Below are 11,655 nucleotides of genomic sequence, written 5' to 3'. Positions count from 1 at the left end.
GGGCATCACTCAGGATAAAATCCAGGGTCAATACACCAGCTGTCATTTAGGGTATAGGAGCCAACTCCTAGGGGCTGAGGTCCCTTCGCCCCCTCCTCCGATGAAATATTTAACCACACAGCCCTATTGGAACCTTTCTTGACCTGTGGCATACACTCCAGCCGAGTTTCTAACATTCTGCTTTTAAAGAACTCCCCTATTCCCCTCCCAATTCTCAGTTACAATACTCAGTGCCCTGTGAAGAGGGATTGGTTGTTATTCCACAAGGGGAATAGGGGTCTCCTAACAACTCTCAGCACCCTAAACAAACTACCCTTCCTAGGATTATTTGTGGGATGAAGCCATGACTGTTTAAAGTGGTTCTAGTTACAGGTAGGTAGCCGTGTTGGGCTGCCATAGTTGGGGGGGGGGGGAAATAATAATAATCTTTCCAGTAGCACCTTAGAGACCCACTTATATTATTATTATTATTATTATTATTATTATTATTATTATTATTATTCATAGAATCATAGAGTTGGAAGAGACCACAAGGGCCATCGAGTCCAACCCCCTGCCAAGCAGGAAACACCATCAGAGCACTCCTGACATATGGTTGTCAAGCCTCTGCTTAAAGACCTCCAAAGAAGGAGACTCCACCACACTCCTTGGCAGCAAATTCCACTGTGAAACAGCTCTTACTGTCAGGAAGTTCTTCCTAATGTTTAGGTGGAATCTTCTTTCTTGTAGTTTGGATCCATTGCTCCGTGTCCGCTTCTCTGGAGCAGCAGAAAACAACCTTTCTCCCTCCTCTATGTGACATCCTTTTATATATTTGAACATGGCTATCATATCACCCCTTAACCTCCTCTTCTCCAGGCTAAACATGCCCAGCTCCCTTAGCCGTTCCTCATAAGGCATCATTTCCAGGCCTTTGACCATTTTGGTTGCCCTCCTCTGGACACGTTCCAGTTTGTCAGTGTCCTTCTTGAACTGTGGTGCCCAGAACTGGACACAGTACTCCAGGTGAGGTCTGACCAGAGCAGAATTACTGGCACTATTACTTCCCTTGATCTAGATGCTATACTCCTATTGATGAGGCCCAGAATTGCATAATAATAATAATAATAATAATAATAATAATAATAATTATTATTATTATTATTATTATTATTATTTTGTTTAAAGTTGTGTTGTAGTGCTTTGAACGGGAATGCGGCCGAAGTTCCAAGTTATCACAAATGCAGGTATGGAATAAGACAAGGCTGCTGTTTTGATTCTTGCAGATGCCAGTCACCAGATTAAACACGGAAGGAGTTTGCACTCTCTTTCTCTCTCTCACCCTGACCCACACCCACTGTTAGGGAGGTGTTGCAGACCCCCTTTATGGACCATTGGAGACACATGGGATGGAGGCAGCAATCAGAGGTTTATTTGGTCTCATTTCACAGGCTTGGCCCGTCGCAAGTTGAGATTGGGCCTGAGACAGGGGGCTCCCTCGTGGAGCGGGAGAAGGTGCACGAGGGAGCCTGGCACTCACATGTGAATTTCAAGTAGGGTGGGGAGAGGGGAGAGGCGGACACAGTAGAATTGCACATTCAAAGTGCTAGTGGCTGTCAGACTCCAACCAGGAAAAAGCACTGCTTTTTTTCATTGCAAGTGCAGCCCGTTGCAAGACATTCTTTGCTTTCCTCTTACGCGTCCACGTCAAAAGACGGGCACCAGCAGGTGGGGCAATCTGGCTCCAGTGTGTACCCCCACTCTGGGCTCTCTCCTCTCATGTTTGTGCAATGTGGCTCGCTCTTGAATGCTGCAGAGCATCCTCAGACCTGCTTGGGTCAAGATAGCCATGGCAGGCTCTCCTCCTTGCATAAATCGGGAGGAGCGATGCCCATTTTGGGGACAAAGGATACAGAGAAAGGAGAGTGGAGTCTTGCTTGCTTCACAGGCTCTCCATGCCAGCCTTGGCCAACTTGGGAGTCTGCCAGATGTTTTGGACTACAGTTCCCATCAGCGCTTGCTGGCCATGGGATGATGGGAGTTGTTGTCCAAAACATCTGGAGGGCTCCAGGTTGGACAAAGCTGCTCTACCTCCTGCCCCTGCATTCAGTGGAGAGAGAGCCACTAAGGCCTAGTCATGGAAAGGGGGAGCTGTGCCCCTCACGGTGAATGGAGAATCAGTACGCAATGAAGACAATAGCTGCCAGCGAGCGAGCCTGGCCAACGCGGGGGTCGTGGAAGCCCCACAAGCCATTCCAGCAAAGGTGGAGGAGAGGAGAGTGACTTGCCAGCGTGGGTCTGACCGGTTAGTGTTCATTTCATGGAGGGGCATGAGAAAGGGCTCTCCGCTCTCCCTCACCCCCACCCCCTGCCCAATATACACAACCCCTCATCACTTCCGTGGGGCACTCAATACTATCCCGTGGTTTGACATCCCTGAAGGAATCGGCTGAGAAAGAAGCAAAGTCTTCCCAACACTGTTGAGGTTAAGGCGCTCAGTGAATGGAAAGTGGGGAGGAAGGGAAGAAGGTACTCAGGTGTGTGGGGGTGTGCCCACCTCCCCCCTATGGCATGGGAAAACCCCCCTCTCCCCCTTGGACAGCGATTCCCGTCTCCCCTTTCGACAGCAAGCCCATGCTCCCAGCCTTCGACTACATTTGCAGCCTCATGTCCAATCACAGTTGAGCGTGGGGTTCAAAGTTCAAGGCGCCAACTTCCTGAACGAAAAGGTGCTTCGGGAAGGCGGGACCTCCTTCTTTTGCTTTTCCCTTCACTTTGGGGCCGTCCGTCCTTGAGCGGATGCAGCTGCTGTCCACCACGGCAGCTCCTCTTCGGGCGGGAGGGGCCGGGAGGTCTGGCGCGGCAACGGAGAAGGGCTGAGCCGCCCGGGTGGAGCCAATCTGGACGCAACGAGGAAGGGGTCAGGGGTGGCTGGCGCTGTTGGCTCCCTCGGGGCTGAGAAGTCCCCACAGGCAAAGGGATCGGGAGCCGCAAAAGGATTGGTCCTTTCAGGACCCAGTGGCTTGAACTGGCGCGCTCCCAGGCGAGGGGACTGGACTGGCGAGGAACGGGCCCCAGAAGACACAAAGCTCCAGGGGTCGATGCGGCTGCGGACGGGAGAAGGGCGGGGCCTGGAGATGAGGCTGGCGTGTGGGGAGGGGCGGGGGGAGCGGGGGCTGCGGGGGGAGGAGGGAGAAGGGAGAGCACCATCTGTAAGGAACAGAGAGCATAAGCACATGTTAGCCATGATGCCCCTAACTCAAGCGGAAAGAAACCCTGGAGGGAACTGGAATCTGGTTGTGAAACTTCAAAAAACTATACAGTGGTACCTCGGGTTAAGAACTTAATTCGTTCTGGAGGTCTGTTAACCTGAAACTGTTCTTAACCTGAGGTACCACTTTAGCTAATGGGGCCGCCGCACCACCAGAGCACAATTTCTGTTCTCATTCTGAAGTAAAGTTCTTAAGCTGTGGTACTATTTCTGGGTTAGCGGAGTCTGTAACCTGAAGCGTCTGTAACCTGAAGCATCTGTAACCTGAGGTACCACTGTATTCAGCCATGCTGCCGCCTTTTACGCTGGTTTAACACCCAGAGATTCGGCTAAGGCCTCCGTCCTATGAAGACAGGAAGCTACGAAACCACTATAAACTCCCCAAAGAATCCTGGGAGCTGTAGTCTGTTAAGGATGCTCAGAGTTGTTAGGAGACCCTTATTTCCTCTCACAGAACCACAGGGAACTCTGGGAATGGTAGCTCTGTGAGGGGAATAAGGGGGTCCTCTAACAATACTCAGCTCCCATAATTCCCGGGGGGAAAGCGGGGACGGTTTAAAGTGGTATAATGGCACTTTAACTGCGCCAATGTGGCCCAAGTCCACTGACCCATCTAGCATTGTCTACAAAGACAGGTATCAGCTCTCTGGGGCGCAGACAGGGGGACAATTCCAAGCCCTAGCTGGAGATGACAGTGGGGCTGACCCACTGCCTGCAAAGCGTCTGCTCAGCCTCTGAGCTGCAGCCCTCATCTACACCAGCTCAACCCCACCCCTCTGCAGCCTCCTAAATTCTCCTGCCAGGACTTACCCCATTTCTGGGTTTTGTTGCCACGGCCTTCCACAAGTCTCGGGATCTTGGGCGACATCTGGGTCCAGAGAGGAGGCAAAGCTCCCCTGTTGCCTCCAGAGGCCACATCGACGAGGAGATCCGTAGGAGGTTCCTCCTTGCACAGCTCCACATGGACGGTGGGGGTGGACTCTTGCGGAGGGGAGGGTGGCGGGGGCTCCTGGAGGGCGGACGGAAGCTCTCGGCCCAACCCGAGAGAAGCAAGCAAGGCTGTTCCCCGAAGCAGGGCCCGCTGGATGAGTCGGGGGGCACTGGGACGTTCTGGGACTGGGTCCTCGGTTTCCGGGCAATCGACTGGGACACTGCCTGTTAGGGTAAGAAAGTTGGAAAGTCAAACCACAACCTGACATAGTGTTACAAACTTGAGTCCCCACTTAAGTCCCCACTTAGCTAACTTAAGTCCCCACTTAGCCCACTGAAGCCCACTCAGTTTTGCGGGGGGCAGCACAAAATGTGGGGTTTGCGGCACCAAACCAGCAGACTGCCTTGGCATTGGTTTGAAGTCCATCAGACAAGGTTGGGTTTGGGGTCATTTAACAGTGACCCCAGTTTGAGTGTCAATTGCTCAGTTTGCAGGCTGGCACAAAATGTGGGGTTTGCAGCACAAAACCGACGCTGAACACTGGCACCTGCTTGAAGTCAACTGGACAAAGTTGGATTTGTTGGCATTAACTTGTGACCCCGATTTGTCAATGACTTTTTTTGGGGGGGGGCTGGCATGGAACACAGGGTTTGCGGCACAAAACAGAACTAAAACTAGTACTAAACTTTGGCATCCGTTTTTTTTGGGGGGCAAATCCGGAATTTTGGAGTCACACGTTAATGAAGTTCCCTGTTGCCTCTTCAGCTTCTGACACCTCTCCCCCCCCCCCCTCTTGCCATTCGTCATCGTGCCACCACCAATTCCCTGGCCTTGAGCCTTCTTCCCTTGGGAGTTCCCCAGCTGATGCCTCCCACCACTCCTCTGCCTCCAGCCAGTCCATACAGTCCAACCTGACCTGGAAATGGCCGGGATAGAGCCTGTTGCCTTCTGCATGCAAAGCAGATGTGCTACCACTGAGCTACAGCCCTTCTCACAGGCGTATGCTGAAAGCACTCCCGCTATATCTATTGTTAAGGTTGTGAGCGCTATTGCTTATGTCAGGGGTCAGCAAGCTTTTTCAGCAGGGGGCCGGTCTACTGTCCCTCATACCTTGTGGGGGGCCGGACTATAAATTTTGGGGGGGGGGGAATGAACGAATTCCTATGCCCCACAAATAACCCAGAGATGCATTTTAAATTAAAAGAACACATTCTACTCATGTAAAAAAACCGCTGATTCCCAGATTGTCCGCAGGCTGCATTGAGAAGGCAATTGGGCCAGATCCAGCCTCCAGGCCTTAGTTTGCCTACTCATGGCTTATGTAGTCAAACTGACACCTCCTGACATAGAAGAGGGAAGTGTCGGCAGATTTGGGCATACCTCAGGACTTGCGGAAGTACCCCATAAAAAAAAAAAAACTTTAGAAAATTTGTAAGGGGAACCCAAAATACCACAGAATGCAAACTGTTGAAGTCATCTCCACATTCTATGTTTAAAGCACATAGCTCCAAGAAACCTGGGAGTTGCAGTTTAGCCCTCATGCAACAGCTGTGGGAAAACTGTCTCCAGGGCAGCTCCTATGTGTCAGATTCAGCTCAGCAAATAAAAGGAGGTGCCAGGTGTTCATTTTATTCCAGGGGCAGTATAAACATGCCAGCGACATAACAGGTAACGGGAAATGCATGTAAAGCAGGGGTGGGGAACCTCTCTCGCCCATCTATGCAGGCCACATTGGACAGGTAGGTGGGGCTGCCCACCTTGTAATCAGCTGGTACCACAGTGACACCAGCCAACCCATCCCCGTCCCCCTGCATGGACGACCAGATGATGGACGGCACCTGCAATTCCCCTTTGGCTCATGTGCATCTTTTCCTGCCTCACGTCATAGACATGATGCCGAGGTGTAGGGCAGTTGGGCAATGCTTGTCCAAAATGGGTCAAATGAGAAAGGCCTGGTGGGCCCTAAAAGGCCCGTGGGCCGGAGGTTCCCGACCCCAGTTATAAAGCACAGACTCTATTACTGAGCTACAGCTCCTCAGGGGAAACAATTCAGGAGACAGAACAGTGCAAAAAACCCTGAAAAGAGCTCACCGTTTGGACTGGGCTGGGTCTGTTCAGGAACGGGCAGCACCTCTGGCTCCATGTACCACGTCGTTTCTTCTAGCCGCGACCTTCTCCTGCGAGGGGGACAAGAAAGGGTTTGCAACCTGCTCAGGGGATGTGTACATGTCAGGAGCCGGAGTCAGGAGTAAGTCAGCAATATAAAACACCGGCGTCAGTGAAGTTTACTCTGTAGTCAAATAAATCAAAACAACACAGGCCTAGTGATCACAGTAACCCTTCCCAATACATCTTGCTTCTATAAGGTAAGGAATGAAGGTCCCCGCCTTCCTACCTCTCTCAAAGACTCTCCTCCCTCCCCCCCCCCCCCGCAAGCAACTTGAGGCTCCTTTGCCTTGTCTTTGCTGTGCCCTCTTTATTCTTCTTTGTGTTTGGGGAGACCGGGGGGAGGTCACAGCAGGAGGGGGAGACTCCCTGGATTCTTCAGCAGCCGGCCTCATTGCTGCCTCTTGACCCCACTCTGCTTCTGCCTCCAATTCTGGGCTGCTCTTTGCCACAGCCTCTTCCTGCTCACTAAACCCTGTTGCCTCTTCCGCTTCCAACACCTTCTCCTCCCATCTGCTCCCTCTTCTTCCTCTGACCACTCATTGTCCTCCCACCACCAACCCCCTGGATGTGAGCCTTCTTCCCTTGGGGGTTCCCCAGTTGGTGTCTCCCACTGCTCCTCTGCACCCAGCCAGTCCATGACAGTACAGCCTGCTCCAGTCATTAAGACCTATGATGCTGCCTTATGCTGTGTCGGCCTGTTCGTCCATCTAGGCCAGCATTGTCTGCTTTGACTGGCAGCCGCTCTCCAGGGTCTTGGCAGAGAAGGGTCTTTACCATCACCTGCAACTAGATCCGTCTAACTGGAGAGGGGATTGAACCCGGGGCCTTCTGCATGCCAAGCAGGTGCTCTGCCACTGAGCTGCAGTCCTTTCTTTTAACCCAGGCACCCCCATTCTCTAAAAGCAAGCAAGGGAATGGGGGAGGAAGGAAAGGCTGCCCCCTACCTGCCATTCTGCGTACTGCTCTCACATGGTTTGGGGGAACTGGAGCTCTTTGTACGGCCGTTGCAAATCTCGTCCCCTCGACGCGGCGACTGGCGACCCCAATTTCGATCATTTTCACTTGGCTCCACTGCAAAGGGTGGGAGGGCAAAGAGAAACAACTTTTCCCACTTTATCCTTTTTTGTTGTTCTGTTTTCTACATAGGTACTATTTCTTGTTTCTTCTTTTCTGTGTCTTATCTTACTCTGTGGACACTATTTTTTATTTTTCAATAAAGAATATAAAATAAAAAAGGGGTCCATGTATTAAATGGCACTTTTGCATACAAACCTTAACTGGTTTAAACCATAATTGCTTCCTCTTAGGTACAGTTAGAATTTAGCAAAACTAAAGAACTACAACTCCCAGAGTTCCTTGGGGGAAGGCCACTTCCTCAGGGGATTGCAGCTCCATCCAGAACTGGTCATATACCACCTCTCTGAAACAGAACTGTTGTGTCATGGCTAAGATTCAGTTTATTGGCTAGCACAAAATCCAGGTACCAGGCTCAGATGTTCCATAAGAAGAATATCATGAGAGCCTTGCTGGATCAGACCAAAGGCCCATTTAGCATTCTGCTTGCTCAGTGACCAAACTGATGCCCTTGGGAAGTCCACAAGGAGGACCTGAGAGCCACAGCACACTTGCCCACTTGCAATTACCAGCCGCTGGTGTTCAGAGGACTGATTATCCTGGAGGTAGCACATAGCCCTTGTTCCTAGCAGCCACCGATGGCCTCAATGGCCCCGACCTGGTGGAACGCTCTGTCACAAGAGACTAGGGCCCTGCGGGACTTGACAGGGCCTGCAAGACAGAGCTGTTCCACCTGGCCTTTGGTTTGGACTCAGTCTGACCCTTATGTTTCCCTCCCCTTACGGTTTTTATCTATGGGCTACTTTTAAAATGAGGCTGCATTTTAAATTTCATATTAACCTGTATTATAAATTGGGGTTTCCCCCCCTATTATGTTTTTATTGTAATTTTACTGGTGTTAGCCGCCCTGAGCCCGGGGAAGGCGGGGTATAAATAAAATTTATTATTATTTATTATTATTATCCTCCCTGAATTTGTCTAATCCCCTTTAAAATATATCCAAGCTGCCGACCCTCACTGCCTCCTGCAGCTGTGAGTTCCAGGGTTTAACTACGCACTGTGTGGAATACTTCCTTTGGTTTGTCCTGAATTTTTCAACATTCAATTTTCATTTGATGCTCCTGAATTTTAGTTATTATAAGGGAGGGAGAAAAAACGTCTTTGTAGCCACTTCCTTTACACCTCACATAATTTTATACACCCGCTAACGTGTCTCCCTGCCCTCGTACTTGCCTTTTCTTGTAACTAAAAAGCCCCAGATGTTGTAACCTTTCCTTATAAGGGAGTTGCTCCAATCTCTTGATCATTTTGGCAGCCCTATGTGCCTCACCTGACTAGAAGCAGACCTTGCTGTCATTTCACTCCCAAATCGCTGGCAATCAGCCAGGATTTGGTTGGGGTTACCTAGAGGAAAGTCTGAACACTCCAGATTCCACTTGCTCCACTTCTACACCTCCCCTCCCCAATAAATGTTACTTACATCGGATAGCTCGGAATCGTTGGAAGGGAGGGGAGCCACCTGCCCCCATCTCCAGGCAGTCCTTCCTTTTGTCCAATCCAGGAGAAGCCATTACTGTGATGCGATGCTTAAAATCTGAAATAAGGAGGGGGTCATGAATTACCCATCTGTAACAATGCATAGTTTAAAATGAGTTTAATTTAGAAAAGGCCAGCTCAGAATTCCAGGCTCTGTCAATGTTCCAAAGTTTTGGCTCATGGTTCTTCATCCCCATCACTGAACTTAGGACTGGCAACAGGTGTTGTTGGTTTTTTTAAAATTGTTTAACCACATCAGTTAACAAACATGGATGCATATGCTATAATGTTATTGTTTTAGTTAAATAAATGGTTTAAATTGTTATTGAGGAAATGATTATTTTTCTCCTTCCAAGTATAGCAGAAAAGTTGTCCAAATATAAACAGTTAACTTATTAAACCTCATGATAATTTCACGATTATCTGTCTGTGTATAACCAAATCAGTAATTTTTGATATAACTGTAAAAACCACTCTGAAAATTATTATTATTTCAAAAATGAAACCTTCATCTGGTTGTAAATATTAAGATGATACCAACAAGAATGAGTCTTTCTGTAAAATAATAATAATAATGGTTTAAATCAAGTCTTACTGACTAATGATTTAAATCGTGATTTAAACCAAGTCTTAACTGACTAGTGATTTAAATTGATTTGATTTAAATCAAATCCACCCTGGTTGAATTAATACATTAGACGTGTCTATTAACTTCAGTGGGTCTACTCTAAGTAGGACTGGATAAAATTGCCTTGAGTCCCGTCAGGGGAAAAGGCAGGGTATAAACAAACAAACAACAACAACAACAACAACCCTATGTTCCTAGAGGGCCTGTTGTCAAGACACCCCTTCCAACCAGGAGCCATCCTTGACAGGAATCCTTGCCTCTGCCTGGCCCCCCCGATCCCCCCCCGTGGGCCCTACCAAGTGGCATGCTGATGTGCTCGCTGTCCCTCCCTTTCAGCTTGTTCCTCTTGAAGGTCCCCTTCCGCTTCTTGACGTAGGGACGCTCCCGGTTCATCTGCTGAATGAGGAGGCTCAGCTCCCGCTCAAAGACCTCCAGCTCCCACTGCGCCAGCTCGTGCTCCCGCTGACGCAGGAACTCCTCCTGGGACTTCTGCTTCAGGGCTGCCTGCTTCAGCTCCTCCTCGCGGCTCAGCAGTTCCTGCGAAGAAGAGGGGGAAAGGTACGCGTGTGGGTCTGGGCAGAGCGAGAGAGCGAGTGTTTGGCTTTTGGAAACCTGCAGGCGACGGAGCTTCCTTTCTCCAGTGAGAAGTATCGGGGCCAGAACCTGGCCTAGGCCACATTCAAACCATACCTTTAAAAGCACCTTAAGCAAACATGGCTTCCCCCAAAGAATTCTGGGAAGTGTAGTGAAGTGTGTGAGATTCATTAGGAGCACCCTATTCCCTTTACAGAGCTACAATTCCCAGAGTGGTTTAGCAATTCATCCCTCTCCACAGGGAACTCTCAGCACCCTTTACAGGCTACAGCTCCCAGGACTCTTTGGGGGAAACCAGGACTGTCTAAAGTAGTGCCATAGTGCATTGAATGTATAGTGTGAACATGGCCTTATAGTGAGTCAGAACACTGGTCCATGTAGATCAGGTATGGGGAATTTTTGGCCCTCCAGATGTTGCTGAACTACAACTCCCAGCAGCCCTGACAAGCATGGGACCTTTTGCGTGCAAAAGCAGGTGCTCAGTCGCTGAGGTATGGCCCTTGCCCAGGGCGCATCCAGGACTCTAACTCCCATCAGTCCCAGCCAGCACGTGGGCCCTTCCACTGACCTGGGCAAAGGGGTGCACAGAAATTGCTTTTCCACCCATTTTCATTAGTAAACCCCTCACTTGACTTGCAATTCAGAGAGTAAATTCACCTTCCTTTAATTCAGGGATGTGGAGCCTTTCGCCCTCCGGACGTTGCTGAATCACAACTCCCATAAGCCCCAGCAACCATGGCCAATGGCCAGTGATGATGGGAGTTACAGTAAAGTAATATCTGAAGGGCCAAAGTTCCCCACCCCTGATTTAATTACCCACATTTGTTTTTGTCTCCACCCTCACCCTTCTTTCGTCTATTGCTGCCTCCTCCTGGACATCAACATTTTATTGTCCCAGAATGCCCCAGCTGTGGCGCCGTACTGTGGCTTCCTGGGAAATAAAATGGCAGCCACTAACCCTTCCTCCCAGCTAAAAAGAAAGAACAGAACAAAACCCATTCATACTCATTAATTACACTTCATGCTTGTTTCAGAAGCGCTAGCCGTCATTAATACAGAGACATGTACAAGGTCCCAGTTTCAGGGTGGTATCCTGTGCCCTCATTCGGGGATTAGATGGATTATCATTGAATCATATTGGTATTTTAAATATATATGCTTTACCCTTTGTATCATGTTGCATTTTAAATAAGTAAATGTTTTAATTATCATGTTTTTATTCTGTTTCTTCTATTCTGGCAGGCCTGTGACTGTATAATAAGTGATGGATTGACTGATACCTCCAAGCAGTCTTTGCCAACCTGGTGCCCTCTGGATGTTCTGGACTACAGCTCCCATTGGGCTGAGGGGAATTGTAGTCGCAAACATCTGAAGGGAGCCAGGTTGACAAAGGCTGCTTTCAAAAGTGTTGTGTTCTGGTACAACGACGAGATTCTAGGCCCGAGCCCTGCCCCCGAATGAACGTTCCAGCTC

General features: G+C 49.5%; 1 protein-coding gene across 1 annotated transcript in view; it reads right to left on the bottom strand.

Moving 5' to 3' along the window:
• Nucleotides 1-1,389: 1,389 nt before the first annotated feature.
• The window catches only part of MAP3K11 (mitogen-activated protein kinase kinase kinase 11), a 36,353-nt gene continuing 26,087 nt past the window's right edge, over nt 1,390-11,655 (bottom strand). The window contains exons 5-10 of the mRNA XM_028709906.2: nt 9,885-10,125; nt 8,905-9,018; nt 7,295-7,421; nt 6,273-6,358; nt 4,061-4,405; nt 1,390-3,189 (exon numbers count right to left, since the gene is read on the bottom strand). Coding sequence (XP_028565739.2) covers nt 2,750-3,189; nt 4,061-4,405; nt 6,273-6,358; nt 7,295-7,421; nt 8,905-9,018; nt 9,885-10,125 — 1,353 coding nt within the window. The 3' untranslated portion in view covers nt 1,390-2,749. The remainder of the gene's footprint in view (nt 3,190-4,060; nt 4,406-6,272; nt 6,359-7,294; nt 7,422-8,904; nt 9,019-9,884; nt 10,126-11,655) is intronic.

This window comes from Podarcis muralis, chromosome 16, assembly GCF_964188315.1.
Source record: "Podarcis muralis chromosome 16, rPodMur119.hap1.1, whole genome shotgun sequence".
NCBI lineage: Eukaryota > Metazoa > Chordata > Lepidosauria > Squamata > Lacertidae > Podarcis > Podarcis muralis.
Note: the sequence above shows the minus strand (reverse complement) of the source record. Positions and strands in the feature narration are given on the sequence as shown.